Genomic DNA, 13,853 nt, shown 5'->3' on the forward strand with positions numbered 1-13,853 from the left:
GAGAGAGTTTGTACTGTTGTATTACAGGGCTGAAAACATTTGGTCTTTAATTGCACTTTTCATTTAACACCCAATATCTTGAATCCATTTTCCCTGATCTTACATGTGTAATGGTGCTTAAGGCGAAAACTTTTCACCAGACATTTTTCTCCTAAACCTCCAACCTGCCACAGGCAGTGACTTGTCATTGAGGTCATTTAGGTGTGCATGTTTGATCAACTTTAGACCTCTTTAGCCCTCTGCTGGTGTTTTTGCATAGCTGCAGCATAAGCTGGATGCAAGACAAGCTGAGGGATCAGAAACTGCTTGTATGCATAAGCCCCTTGGCTTTTTGTCTGACAAATCTGGTATTTGTGTCTGTAACATCCTGCTGTCATTTCTCATTTTGGTTACCTTATGGATGGTGCTCATAAGTCCTCCTAAGTTTGCTCACTGTATTCAGGTTGCAGCTGACCAGACATAGTGGCCCGTCTGGTTATTTGGGTTAATGCGGCTATTCATACTCTGGATTAGTGTTGCAGAGTGGTCACCTGGCTTTAATGACACAATATAGTAAACACTAGGCAGCTGACTTGCGTGCCTTTCTTCTCTATTTTGTACTTTTATTCACTCTTTCAAATTAAAAGCATCTAATCTGAATTCTCCTGTCCTCTTTGCAACACATGAACAGGATTTAATGCAATCATGTATTTTCCAAGCAGTTCATTTAATATACATATATCATGAATACCTTTTTAAAAATGAGCCACTCTTTAAGTTTACGGGTTAAATTGTACCAAAGTATTTTGAGTAAATTAGGTTTCACTTTACTTCTTTTTATTCGTGTAAGTCTTGACAAATAACACAGGTTTAATTTTACTCTCTTTTACCCATCATCTTTGCCCACATTCAACCTGAACGTTATCTGGGGATTATGAGTCTGAATCCATCACATTTCCAAAATGAAAAAGAAGAGCTGGCATTTGTATGCACACATAGTAAAAATGACCTTAAAACAAAAAAAATGTATCAGTAAAAAACAAATGAAACACGCTTTGGAGACTCATTTTAAAACCTAGCAATAATAAATAAGTAATAAAAATGGACTCAAAGCATAGTTTCAGTAAAAGATTCATAATTTATTATTTCTGTTCTTTTATTGCTCTGTATCAGAGCAGCAGCTCAAGGTTTGGCACTTGACTTTCTAACAGTATGTGAGAGGATCAACTATTACATTGGTACACAAAAACATTCACAACCAATGTTTTTCTTCCTAACCCTGTTAAGGCTATTATACAGCATGGTCTCTCATACAGACTCTTTTGTTGAGATATGACAACAGTTATAATGAAAACAATGATCATTAGTAAATATATTAAAGATTATCTGTGCAAATACCTCAATTTGAGATGTTAAAGACATGGATCTAACATGTTACACATCTGCTAGTTCAAGAAAGCAATGCATAATTAAAAAAAGAGGTGAAAAACATCAGAAAATTGATTAAAAGAGCAATTTTAGACATAAACTATTCTCAGGATTATCATTTAAGTTACAATTTGTTTCAAGCAAAACTAAGTGAAACAAATTGGGGTAATGACCGTACAGACTGCATATAAATTGCATAAGATGTTCGACATTCGTGGGAGTTACGATACACATCTCAGCACTTAAAATGCATCCAATCAGCATGAATAAGGTGGTAACACTTTACTTAAAGTGCATGATAAAACACCCAAGTACATTATAAGCACATTGCATGCATTCATACCATTTTTTTTAATCATTTCAGAAAACTCGCAATGCAATAAATTGTAAATCTGACATCATCGATTAAAAATTATTAGATATTTTCTCACCAAGAAGCTGTTAGCCCCTTTGATTTTGCATTGTGTGCTACGTCTGGCCCAACACATTTTATTTTGATCATATTATAGATATAATCATGTGCTTATAATGCCTTGTGCGCAACACACTTTAAGTACACATGACTAGTCCTTATGTGCTATCATAACCTAAACAAGTAGAGGCCTGGTCATGCATGCATCACTGGTACTGTGTATTTTCTATTTAGCTTGATTGAAATGAGTTTTTTAAATGAGTTGTTAAGGAGGATTAAAGTACATTTACACTATCTTTGAATCTAAACATAGTTGGCTAATGTCCTTTTTTCTGTTGAAGGGCAGAGGATGTCTACACAGGCCATAGTACAGACACATGTGGCAGTGATTCCAGTGTGAGCAGAACGTACATACAACAAATCCTGCTGACCCCTCTCATGAAAACCTCAGAGATTCTGTAAGGCAGAGACACGCGACAGTCTTTGATGTGAAAATCCTACATGTGTCTGGCGGAGGGCCCAGATTTGAAGCTGATTTGTACCAGCACGATGTGAACGTTCACAGAAAACGTTACTGTCTTCAGCACGAAGACGTCTGTAAAACCTTAGCTTCCACTACAATGGCAGGATTCTCGATGTCGGCTTTGCTCTGAACCATCCTCAGCTCCAGTTGTGCGGCAGTTGGCCTTTTCCCAGGACCAGCAATCTCTGACAGAGAGAGGAGAAGAAGAGCACTTTAAAGCAAACACCAGGTTTTTAGACTTTGGGTTACTGGCAGTCAATGACCTCATTTACACCTGGTATTAAAATGTGATTTGCATGCAGGCATGTTGTCCTGATAAGGGAACACGCATGTTAATACAAGATGCACATGTGTCATTACTGGAATATGATTGGATGTGCCTGACGCACATCTGGAGGTAGTCTGGCTCGCATTGTGCCCGGATCTTAGTAGATGTAAACACAGTCTGTACAATGTGCTGACATCAGTGCACAACATAACACTGATGGTTGCTTTTAGCCAACATAAAATATAGGTTGTTGTCCAAATTTAGAGAGCAAGAAGGCAGAAAGAGACGCCTCTAAATACTGATTGTACGTCTGTTCTGTGCCATGAAAGCTGTGTTATTAAACAGAACTGCATGAAAAATGAACGCCGTATGGGTGGGAAATAAATGACACACAGTGGGAAATAACTGTGTGTATGAGAGTGTGCGTTGCTTTTATCTGACAGCTGATCTGCAGTTCACGAATCATACATTTCATCTTGTCACAGCCTACATGCTGGTACTCCAACACACTATGACAAACTGATTTTTAATCCAAAGAAATAAATAACTTAACATATTAGGAGGGGACAAATAATTAACTACCCCTAACTCAACAACCCACAAAACTCCATGATTTTTAAAGGGAGTCTGGGGCTGATTTTCTGACACCTGAAATTGCTCACAGGCAGATTTTAATGTGGAGGACAGAGATCCGATCTCTATGAGGATAACAAGAACGCATTAAAAATACCAGGTGTAAGCGCGAAGGCAAGACTGGATCGTTTATTATCTGGACAATGTATCCGGATACAAATCCTATTTTAATAGCTGGTCTAAACGTGGCTCATTCTTCTTTCAATGAATTCTGGCTGGCTTTTTACATACAGTTAAAAGAGAAACATGACTGGTGCGCCTCCTTCGATATGGAATCGACTTTTATTCGATAATTAAAAAAGTAAAAGCAAATTGGTCACAAAGCAAACTATAATCTATTCAATTAAGATGTGTCTAAAAAGGAGTTTTTTAAGAAAATTCTAGTGGCTTCTACATAATGCACATTACTATTGACAGTGTAAATATAGTACTAACAGCAGAAGGGAACAAACAGTGTTAATTTATGTCCAGCAAACAACTTCAAGAAAAACTAGAGAGACCACAAGACAAACAGACGTCAAACACACACAAACCCTACCATTGGCATAAGTCATGGTCCTCCTGATGACATGGTGCATGACGGAAACAGTCTTTTCACAGGCAGCCTGTGAAAAACAGAGAGAAGCTGGGATGAATTTATCATGGAGTGTAGTCGCAGAATTAGCTCAGATTCGGATTAGTTCAGACCTTCAGGTCTTTGGGGTGATGGTGAGTCCAGGCTAGCAACATGGCAGCAAACAGGTCTCCTGTCCCCACAAACACAGCATCCACTTTGGGAATGTCCATGCAGATTTTCTGACTGGTGTTGGTCCCATCTGGTTTCACTACAGTGAGGAAACACAGGGCAGTGATATCAAAACAGCAGTTAAAACCACACAAGAGCATCAAATCCATGACTGGCAAGTACTGACACAAAGGTTTTCCCACCAGAAACAAGAAATAATGAGTTAAATCCCCAAATCTAACTAGATGTTCTGTCTGGAGAAAGTCTTATTTACCTATTTTTTGGCTTCCAAGGGCCACCAGGAATTGGTCCCCATGTTTCGATGGCAGATCTGTACTAGTGAGGACCACGGTCTCTGGACCCATTTTATGAAGCAAGTCCATCACCTGTGGAGTAAGAGGGGTCCCATTTCCTCAAGCTTTGTGATGTTTGTTGTCATAAACCATATTAGATACGACACAAGGAGAAACAGGCAGGATACTCACCTTCAGAGCATCTTCCTCTGTGTTAATTTTCATCCCGGTTAATATCCTGCATAGAAACAGGCCAGACTTTATAAACATTATGAGATGCAGCAACTACAGTCACAGTATTTATCTACATGGGGTAGTGATCCACGACTTATATTTCTCCTGATAATGCCTTTTACTGTGTTGTACAGTGCACAATTGATTTTGATGATTGGAAGTGCACTCACTCTGCTTCAAACTGGTTGGGGGTGAGGATGTCGGCCAAAGGCACGACTTTGTCCCTGTAGACCGGCAGCAGGTCCTCTGGAACGTACTGAAACAGACGGCAAAAACAACTTCATTCCATTTTTCTTTGCAGTTTTTACACATAATTCTTCAAAAATGATGGATTTCCCACAGTGAAACTATGACAATAGGAATGAAAGTTACATGATTTCTCTGCCACACGTACTTGTACAGACTCAATATGAAATAAACCAACTTTAAGTAGCACGGTGCTTACCATAGCACCCTGGTCTCCCATAACAGGATCACAAACTGTGGCAAAGACAATTCAACATTAAGTTTGGGCTGCAACTAATGATTCTTTTCATTATTATTCAATTCAATTTGAGATGTGTAGGACGTGAATAACCCACCATATATCAGGCTGGGATTGGCCTTCTTCAGCTCCTGAATGATGTCAACCACCATCTCCAGGAAAGACGTGTCCCTGCTGTAGCCTTGTGGATGAAAGTTTAAACGGAAGGAAGAAAATATTTATTGTTCTGTTCCCTTCCCAAGAACTCAGTCAATCAATCACTCAATCAATGGCAGCCCACAGAACCAAAAGGGTCAAATTTAAAGGTCCAGCGTGTAAGATTTAAGGGGATCTGTTGGAATATGGCGGAAATGGAATATAACATTCTGAAGTATGTTTTCATTGGTGTATAATTACCATGGATTGAGCTCTATATCTACAAAGGGAGTGGGTCCTCTTCACAGAGTCTGCCATGTTGCACTGCCATGTTTCTACAGCAGCCCTCAATGAACAAACCTGGCTCTACGAAGGGCCTTTATGTTTTGTGGGGTTTGCAGCCACGGTAGGATCAACTAGGCAAGGGGCATTCAGCTGGATGCAATCTGCAATCTCACCATTAGATGCCTCTGAATCCTACACGGTGGACCTTTAATAGACAGGCACAGTCAATGGGATGCAGGTTGACATTCTGGAGTCAACACGTCAGTGACTTTGGGGGGGAAGCGTGTCCCTTCACTCAAAATGCAGCACTACATTGTGGCTGCATTGGATTTTTGTCCTACTGAAGCTGCTGTTGGAGGAGAATTTAGGATCTCTTCTTATAAAACTGTGCTGCCGTGTTTGGGCTTTCTCATCTGCACATTTCTTGACTCCCCATGCACACACTGCTGAAACTCACCTGTGAGGATGTAGTCATAGTGGTTCACCTTGTTTAGCTTAATGCCCTCATACAGCACATTCAGCTCCTCTGCCGTCAGTACTTGTCCTTTCCAATGGGCGTAGCCTAGGATTGAGAGGGGAGATTCAAACTGACACGACACTTTAAAAACACTGACTTTGGATGTGGAAAACACAAAAACAGGGTCCACAGGGAACCATGAATCACACACTTTAGACCAACTTAAACTAAGAAAAACTGCAGTATTGCCACCATGCTGTCTATCAATCTAAAGAACAGACAAAGAACTGTTTTCTCCTCCTTTTTCTGTCTTCCCATCCCCCCACTCCCTCTATTGAAGCCCCTCTCCTCTGGTTGTTGTCCAGGGCCAAGTGGGCCCCCGCACTGACTGATGGGATGCCTGTATCCTGGCTGCCAGCTTCCCCTCGTTCTTTGTCCCCCTTTCACCGTTAACCGAGAATAAACCCTCAAAGACTGTTCTGACTGCAAATGATCGGACACACACAAACACACTTTGGTATATTCTGCATACTGAAGCGCAGAGTTCACACAGAGCCCCGAGCTGACCCTGAGCCAGTGAAAGCACCTCCTGGAGAGATTACTTAACAGAAAGCTTGAGGCAAAGTAGAGGCATGTGCTGCGGTTAGAGGGGAAAGTGTGCATTAATGCCTCCAACGAAAGTGAAAATAATGTTTGCACATATGAGGATCACAGTCGACGTCCATATACTCAACTCTGACCAGTCTGCTCCTCCAGTGGAGCAGATATATTGATTTAAGTGGTCTCTGTGCAAATGTGTCCTGCCCCTGCAGTGAAAACACATTCTTCACATACTCTGGCAGCAAGAACCGAAGAATATAATCCTGTCCTCTCTGCAGGTGTTTCAGCAAGCAAGTTTCAACCTGATAGATTGTTGTTTTCCTTAATCGAGCAATGATGGAGCAACAATTTTACTGGCCCACTGCACAAGCGACTATAATGAAGCATAACTGTGGGATAATAATAGAGTTGTTAATATTTATTATCTCTCTCTCTCTCTGTGTCTCTCTCTATATATATATATATTTGTGTGTGTGTGTGTATACATACATACATATATATTAGTGCTGTCAATCAATTAAAATATTTAATTGCGATTAATCTCATGAATGTCATAGTTAACTTGTGATTAATTGCAAATTAATTGCACATTTTTTATCTATTCTAAATGTCCCTTGAATTATCATTTTAATCTCTTATCAACATGGAAAAGTGGATAGGCTTGCTTTGTGCAAAGTGTAGCGTTTTATTTCACACTAACATCCTCTCTTTGAGCAGTCATTCACATTTGAAGCAAAATCTCACACAATTTAACACAGTCAATAAACAGATGACAAAAAATAAAAAGGCCCTTCTACAGCCTTTTCTAAGGGATCAAAACAGGGTGATACAAGATCAAGTTACAAAGTGCACATCACTGTAAACTAGGACTCAGGCTATAGTGCAGTTAAACCATGGCTTAAACTTTCCTTCCTTAAGTTTCCTTTGAACATAATAGCATCCATATGCCTCTGTCGAAAGCCAACCATTGTCGCCTGGTTTTGATAAGGAGACGGCAGAAAATTCGCATTCGCCGTGTGTTTGGCCATCAGGTGGTATTTCAGACTGGATGTGCTACAGTGATAAATCAGTTCACACCGACAATACACACAGATAACTTTGGTCTTGTCAGTCGACCCATCTGGCAACTTTTTGAAACTAAACTTTCTATTCTGAATCTTGTTCGCATCCACACAAACTGGTAGCCTACTCTTTGACAGCTAGCGAGCAGGCTAGACCAAACACGTGCGTGGGGCGTGCCTATTGTTTTGTTTCCGGTTCACAACCGGATCCTGTAGTTTCTGGTTTCTCTTACATTACTAGCAGTGGCCCCAGCATATAAAAAACTACAAGTTCACTTGGTCACAAAGAGCGTTAATCTCACGATAAAAACAATGACACTGTTAAAATTGGTTTATTGCGTTAATAACGCGATATATTTTACAGCACTAGTGTGTGTGTGTGTGTGTGTGTGTGTGTGTGTGTGTGTATATATATATATAGAGAGAGAGAGAATAATGAACAGGCCAGAGATGAAGATGTCTGGCTTTCATCAGCCCCCGTATGTGATTTGACTCCTTTTACATTCTAAATCTGTTTCCTGGTATCAGCTCAGCTGTGTCCACATTTGTAACAAAGCTTTTCCTCAAACTATGAAAATGTAAATACACATATTATGCAACTAATTGTACTCACACCCAAATGTGAATTGTCTGCAATAAACTCCAACAACAGAGATGTTAAATGTATTTGTACATGCACGTGTATCTATGTAAAATTGTATTTGTTTTTGTGTTACCCCTTCAGGATTCTGTTTGTCAGACTCAATGTTACAGGATGTTATGTGTGTTTTTTCTTGGAAGGATCATTTTGGGTGTAAATCTTCAGTATCCTCAAATTAAAGGAAAACTTACTCCATCTTTAAAACTGACTTTTTTAACAGCTGACTTTGACTCAATTGCATCAACTTTAAAAGATGGTATTCACACCAAGCAACTCCCACAGATACACCCAAACTTCAAAGTAAGATAAGCTGATGACAGAGAGACGGTTCTTGGAAAACATTAACTTTATAGTTTAAACGCAATACAGAGTCTCCTCCTCTCAACCTGACTGATGACCACAAAGGCTGCACTTTACTGACTCAGATAAAGACTACAGAGCTCATCCAAAGGTTTATACACAAGCAAGGCAAAGTACAAGAACTTCAGACAGTGATTACATCGCAGCCACCTAATTAAAAGACGTGAACACAGTTTTGTTTTTGTTCAGTCTTTCTCACTCATGTGTTGGGTGTATCCTTAACAAAGACTTTGAATGAATTTCTTACCCAACACATCATCTCCAGAATCAGTTTTTGGTTCATGAAGACCAAAAGATTCAAACAAAACAATGGCTAGTGGTCAAAGTCCACACAAAGAGGCTTTCAGACACTGAACAACACCACATGGATCACAACTTCATAGGCTTTCAGAGTCGGAGCATTCCTGATCCATGTACTACACTAGCAATCAAAAAAATTAATCACAGCTTCACATCTGAACAAAAATATGAACGGGTCGAGTTATTAAAAAGTGGAAAATGACTTCATCTACTTTGAGACACAGTAAAAACCATTCAGCTGTGTCACACTGTGGAAAAGCACACAACCAACCTGTGTGATTGGAGAACTGCACAGAGTTGATGGAGTCCACTTCAAAGCCCAGCACCTGAGAGACAGAGTGATGAAGCAGCTGTTAAAACACAGAACAATGACGTGTGTCACCCACGATCTCAGTGAGCTTCATCGGTTCATTGTGCACTGTGGGAACAGCATGCTGAACCTGCTGGGCTCTGACTGGAACCGTGTTTGACAAAAGGAGCATAAACCGGATCATCGTTTCAACTTTTTGCTGCCTCTGCAACATACAGGCTGCATGGTCATACAATGCAAATATTTCAAATCAATCAATACACAAAGTCCCAGAAATGTGACATGGAAATGAAACCAATGGCTGCCTTGAGTGGGAAATCACATCCAGAGGTCTTATGGTCTTTCTCAAACATTGGTATTTGGTATGATGCTTTAATATGGGGACAAAAAACCTACTGTCAAGCAGAACATGGCTTCAATCAGTTTAATAATTCACAGTCCCTTCAGGTAAATAAAACACCATGTTTAAACCAACCTCCAACTTATACCATTAATTTACACTGTTGACTACCTGTGGCTGCAGACATGTTTTTGCAGAGTGGAAATAACTGGCAACGAGACTCTTGATCATTCTCCAACCTCGTTGTCACAGTAAAGCCAATTTTTTCACGGAGTTTGTGAATATTTCGGTGTTTTTAATACGCAGCTGTTGTCTAAGAAGCTCGGTGGGTCATTTCTGAAAACTGGAAGACGGCCTGTAATGTTTCCACAGGACAGGAAATACTGTTGCAATAAACGCAAGACTCAGGAAGTCACGCTGTAAAACAAAACGCATTTCCAAATGTTTCTCCGTCTGTCTAATGCTGTTTGTCCTTTTTTCTCGTAGCCCAAACTGAGTCGTTTAGCGGAGCCACCTGAACAGAAGATCCAGCTCTTACCTGCAAAGGAAACGTTGCCGACTTGTTCCCAACGTATCCCCTGACAACATGACTCTGAATGGACAACACACGACACTCCATTACAGCAATTACACCGAGCGCGTTTAAAAACACCTAGCAGAAATAGACGTGATAAGTCTTAAAGCTGCATTAAAGATCTGTACAGGGTCTGACACGCTGAAACTCAGCATGTGAGGTACAACTCCAGCGTTGAAGGACAGAAGCGGCGCCGCTGCGAGTGACATTTACGGTTTTTCTTCAGGCAGCTGATTAGGACACCTAAACTGATGCGTTCAAAAGCCCTTGAAGAATGTAGGAGACACCGACATCATGCCAGATTAAACGTTTAGCTCAGCTTCCAGTTAGTTAAAGGATAGGTTCGCGATTTTTAAAGACTCTCTTAAAACAACAAACAGATTCCCATATAAACATTGCGACAGAATTTCCTTATTGTAGTTATTCTTCCTGTATATACTGGCCAGTAGGGGATCCCTCCCTATTGCACTTGAATGTCACTAAGTCATGGACAAAATCCCCAATTCCCCAACTGTGCAATATCCGCTGTTTATCTGAATATGAGGCTTCAGCAGGCTGAGACAAAAACACAAAGTTAAATCTTTTTAGCTCTGGTGGACTCACGCATGTCCCCATGGTCCAAAACGCTGCAAAAGTGTCCTCTTGTGTGCCCCTTCCGTAGTTTAAACTTGATTAAATGCCCTCTGCGGTACCTCATATGAGCTTCATAATAAACTCTGGGAGGTATTTTTACACAGAAAAGCGTTTATTTATTTTTTTGTTTATCTCCCATCACTTACATTGAATCATTATGCAAAAGGATGGTTTCATGACCTGTGCGAAAAGGAGGAATTATTACAGCAAGCACAACCTTCAAAGACTTGGATAAAATATGAACCTCTGCTTTAATACTAGCTGAACAATTACTCATACTGCAGTTATGTTAGTGAAGTAAATGGTTGTCATGTGAAACTGAATAGTTCTTTGTGTTTCCAGGAGCTTGTAAAGATTTTGTGACACATGTATAAAAAAAATCATTAATGGATACTGAGTGAATTAATTTTGAAATTGTGCATATAGCACAGCACATACATTTTCAAGCTGATCTAGAAAGAGATTAGAAAAATAATTCACATCGGATTTTCAGACCTTCATGTCTACAACAAATTTCATAAATCATGTATAACCATTTTACACTATAAAGAGATAAAGCATATGCCTCTGCTAAGGCTGTACTTTGCTCTAAATGCGTTATTTAAATAATACGTATACATGTATTATAATAAAAATATGTAATAATAATCTGTGTCAGGATCTGGATTAAAATACACACAGCGTTGCAAAGTAATGGTGATTAAATGATGGCGGCCAAGACTTTTGACCTGTAAGTGAACATTAATGTTTCATACAGGAATGGATTGCACAAACACAAAAAGTGAGTTTTGGCCGTTTAAGTTCATCATGTGGCGCCATCTGTCGGTGAGATTTCGACACATCTAGTGGTAAACCTGTGCACATGTAAACCTGCAAACGGCGTGTTCAAGAGTCAGTCTGTGTAAAAATAGCCCACTACTGAAAGAAAATGAATGTTAAATTAGTGCAAGTCACTGTTTGTTCTATAACTCTTTGATCACAAGTTGACAGATTTGAATAACCCCGCTATGACCTAAATTCAGATGAAGTGAGGCACTGCAGGTATTTTATTTACCAACAGAGGGCACAAGAGAACACAATAACAATATTCCAAGAGAGGAAACCTTTTATATTTGTATTTTAGTTACATATCACAGGAGAGGGACATAAACGAGGAGATGAAATGACAAAATACTCTCTTATAATTGAAGTGTATATATATATAAAATTATGCTTAATAAAGTCAGATAATTGTCACTCCCTTTAAAGTGATGTGATGTGTATGTGTGATGGTCTTTGTCTATTAATGTATGTTCATATATGGACTGCATGTGTACAAGGACAGTACATCAGCAGCCTGTAGCACCACCAGCACAGGAACATACTGAATCATGTCAGGCTTTTAATCTTGTTAAACTGTCAATCAAAAAGACTCTATTTATCCAGCTGAAGTGGGAAGAATATGTCGAAACACGCCGACCTTGTAAGTGTACCAGTCTGAAGATCTGCACCTGCACAATGAGGTCTTCTCTCATTCTGCTGCTGCTGCTGTGTGGGTCAGAGGCTCAGGGGGAGGATGGAGGTCTTAGTGAGACGGGTGAGATCGGGGGCAGCGAGTTTCAGGAGAGGACTCAAAAAGATGCGGTTGAAAGATCGACTGAGCAGACTACAAAGCCCACTGCCCCTGACACCTGGGTGAGGAGCACAAAGGCCAGATAGAGAACAGCGAGAGCCAGGTGGATGAGCTGAAAGCTGAGCTAATCATCACTGAAATACACATGAGGCAGCTGCAGAGAGAGACTTCTGCTACTGAGTGCTTTTCTTCTCGATCCTTAATAAAGATGTTCTTTGGTGTCAGTGCGTAATTGTGCTCATTTTAAACACTGGATGAATCCTTAAAAAAAGTAATGTGATATGGATGGGGCAAATTCAATGAAAAAACAATGGATTTCACGAGGTTGTAATATTTTTGATTACATTTAAGCCCCTATTGTTTTTAATCATTCACAAGACGCACAAAAATCTACCTGCTGCCCTTCTTCTTTTGGAGCCCGAGGCACAGCATTTATATCTGTTACATTAGATCAGAATAAGATCTATCGAATAACATACTATATCAGATTATACATCCGAAATCAAACAAATTATACGAAATGTGTTTGTACAGTCAGACTGGATGTGCACCTTATGAGTGCAACAAAGGATGATAACGTAAACAAGATACGAGTGTTTGTATAAAAGAGCCATTGCTTTCTTTAAGATGAAATAAGATCCTGAGAGAAATGTCTGTGTACATAATACACAGTCTGTATTGTATTAATACATAGTGTTACACGTTGAAATAGGCCAAGAGAGGTGCAAATTACAAATGTAATGAAAGTGTTAAAAACTATGAAAGTTTTTGAGTGCAATAATAATATGGAGTATTCGCATCCTTTACATAAGTAACAAAACTAGGCAGCCAATATATTCCATCACAAAAGCCCTGCACTGAAGATGTTACTTTAAGTATACGTAGGTATCATCAACAAAATGTAATTTAAGTATCAAAAGTAATAGCACTCAAAGCAGAAAAAAATTAAAGTATTATGTATACTACTGGTCAGTTTTAATAACAATGCATCATTTTTTTGTATGTACAATCTTAATGCGTAAAGAAACTAATAGACTAATGCTGTTAAATAAATGTAGTGGAGTAAAATAGAATTGTAGTGGGGTGGAAGTGTTAAGTGGCATTAAATGAAAAGTTACAAAACCTTAACAAAATGTCTATATAGATCTAAGTGAATGCAGGTATGTCCTTCACCGATTACAATGGTTTAATAACCTTTATGACTTGTCATTTTCTAAGCTGTATTTTTCAGCTATGTGTTTTTAAATATTAATAGCGGTATGTGATTGTAGCTTTGGTTAAATTAAAAAGGAAAAAGCAGCACAAAAATGCTGAAAACATTACCTGTTAGTTCAGTAAATATGACCGCATGTGTGAACTGAGGCCGTCACCAGGTACGAACACACTTTGGTTGTGTTCCAGGACGCATTGCCCTGCCTTCAACCAGGTCTTATTGAGTATCCCTCCGCGCTGCGCAGCGTGTACTCAGCCACACAGTCTGGAACTAGACCGGCCTCTGATGCGAACGTCGAGCCGGGGAGGAGCAATGTCGCAGCTATACTGACACGTAAGAGTCCTGCGTAAATTTT

The 13,853-nt window shown here is 39.6% G+C and overlaps 1 protein-coding gene across 1 annotated transcript; it reads right to left on the reverse strand.

Annotated features, from left to right (window-relative positions):
* Window positions 1-1,097: 1,097 nt before the first annotated feature.
* On the reverse strand, window positions 1,098-10,597 carry LOC139340523 (pyridoxal kinase-like). The gene is made up of 11 exons (XM_070976390.1): window positions 10,005-10,597; window positions 9,088-9,142; window positions 5,856-5,960; window positions 5,076-5,159; window positions 4,940-4,974; window positions 4,665-4,750; window positions 4,453-4,498; window positions 4,242-4,353; window positions 3,931-4,067; window positions 3,782-3,848; window positions 1,098-2,527 (listed from the first exon to the last, which is right to left on the reverse strand). The coding sequence occupies exons 1-11, from the start codon at window positions 10,083-10,085 to the stop codon at window positions 2,400-2,402; spliced, it is 936 nt and encodes a 311-aa protein (XP_070832491.1). The 5' UTR covers window positions 10,086-10,597; the 3' UTR covers window positions 1,098-2,399.
* Window positions 10,598-13,853: the final 3,256 nt, after the last annotated feature.

Source organism: Chaetodon trifascialis, chromosome 12, assembly GCF_039877785.1.
Source record: "Chaetodon trifascialis isolate fChaTrf1 chromosome 12, fChaTrf1.hap1, whole genome shotgun sequence".
NCBI lineage: Eukaryota > Metazoa > Chordata > Actinopteri > Chaetodontiformes > Chaetodontidae > Chaetodon > Chaetodon trifascialis.

Coding starts and splice junctions, on each gene's coding strand:
- LOC139340523 (XM_070976390.1), bottom strand. CDS start 10,085: ATGGAGTGTCGTGTGTTGTCCATTCAGAGTCATGTTGTCAGGGGATAC. Junction 9,143..10,004: donor CGGCAACGTTTCCTTTGCAG/GTAAGAGCTGGA, acceptor TCTGTCTCTCAG/GTGCTGGGCTTTGAAGTGGA. Junction 3,849..3,930: donor ATCACCCCAAAGACCTGAAG/GTCTGAACTAAT, acceptor TGTTTTTCACAG/GCTGCCTGTGAAAAGACTGT.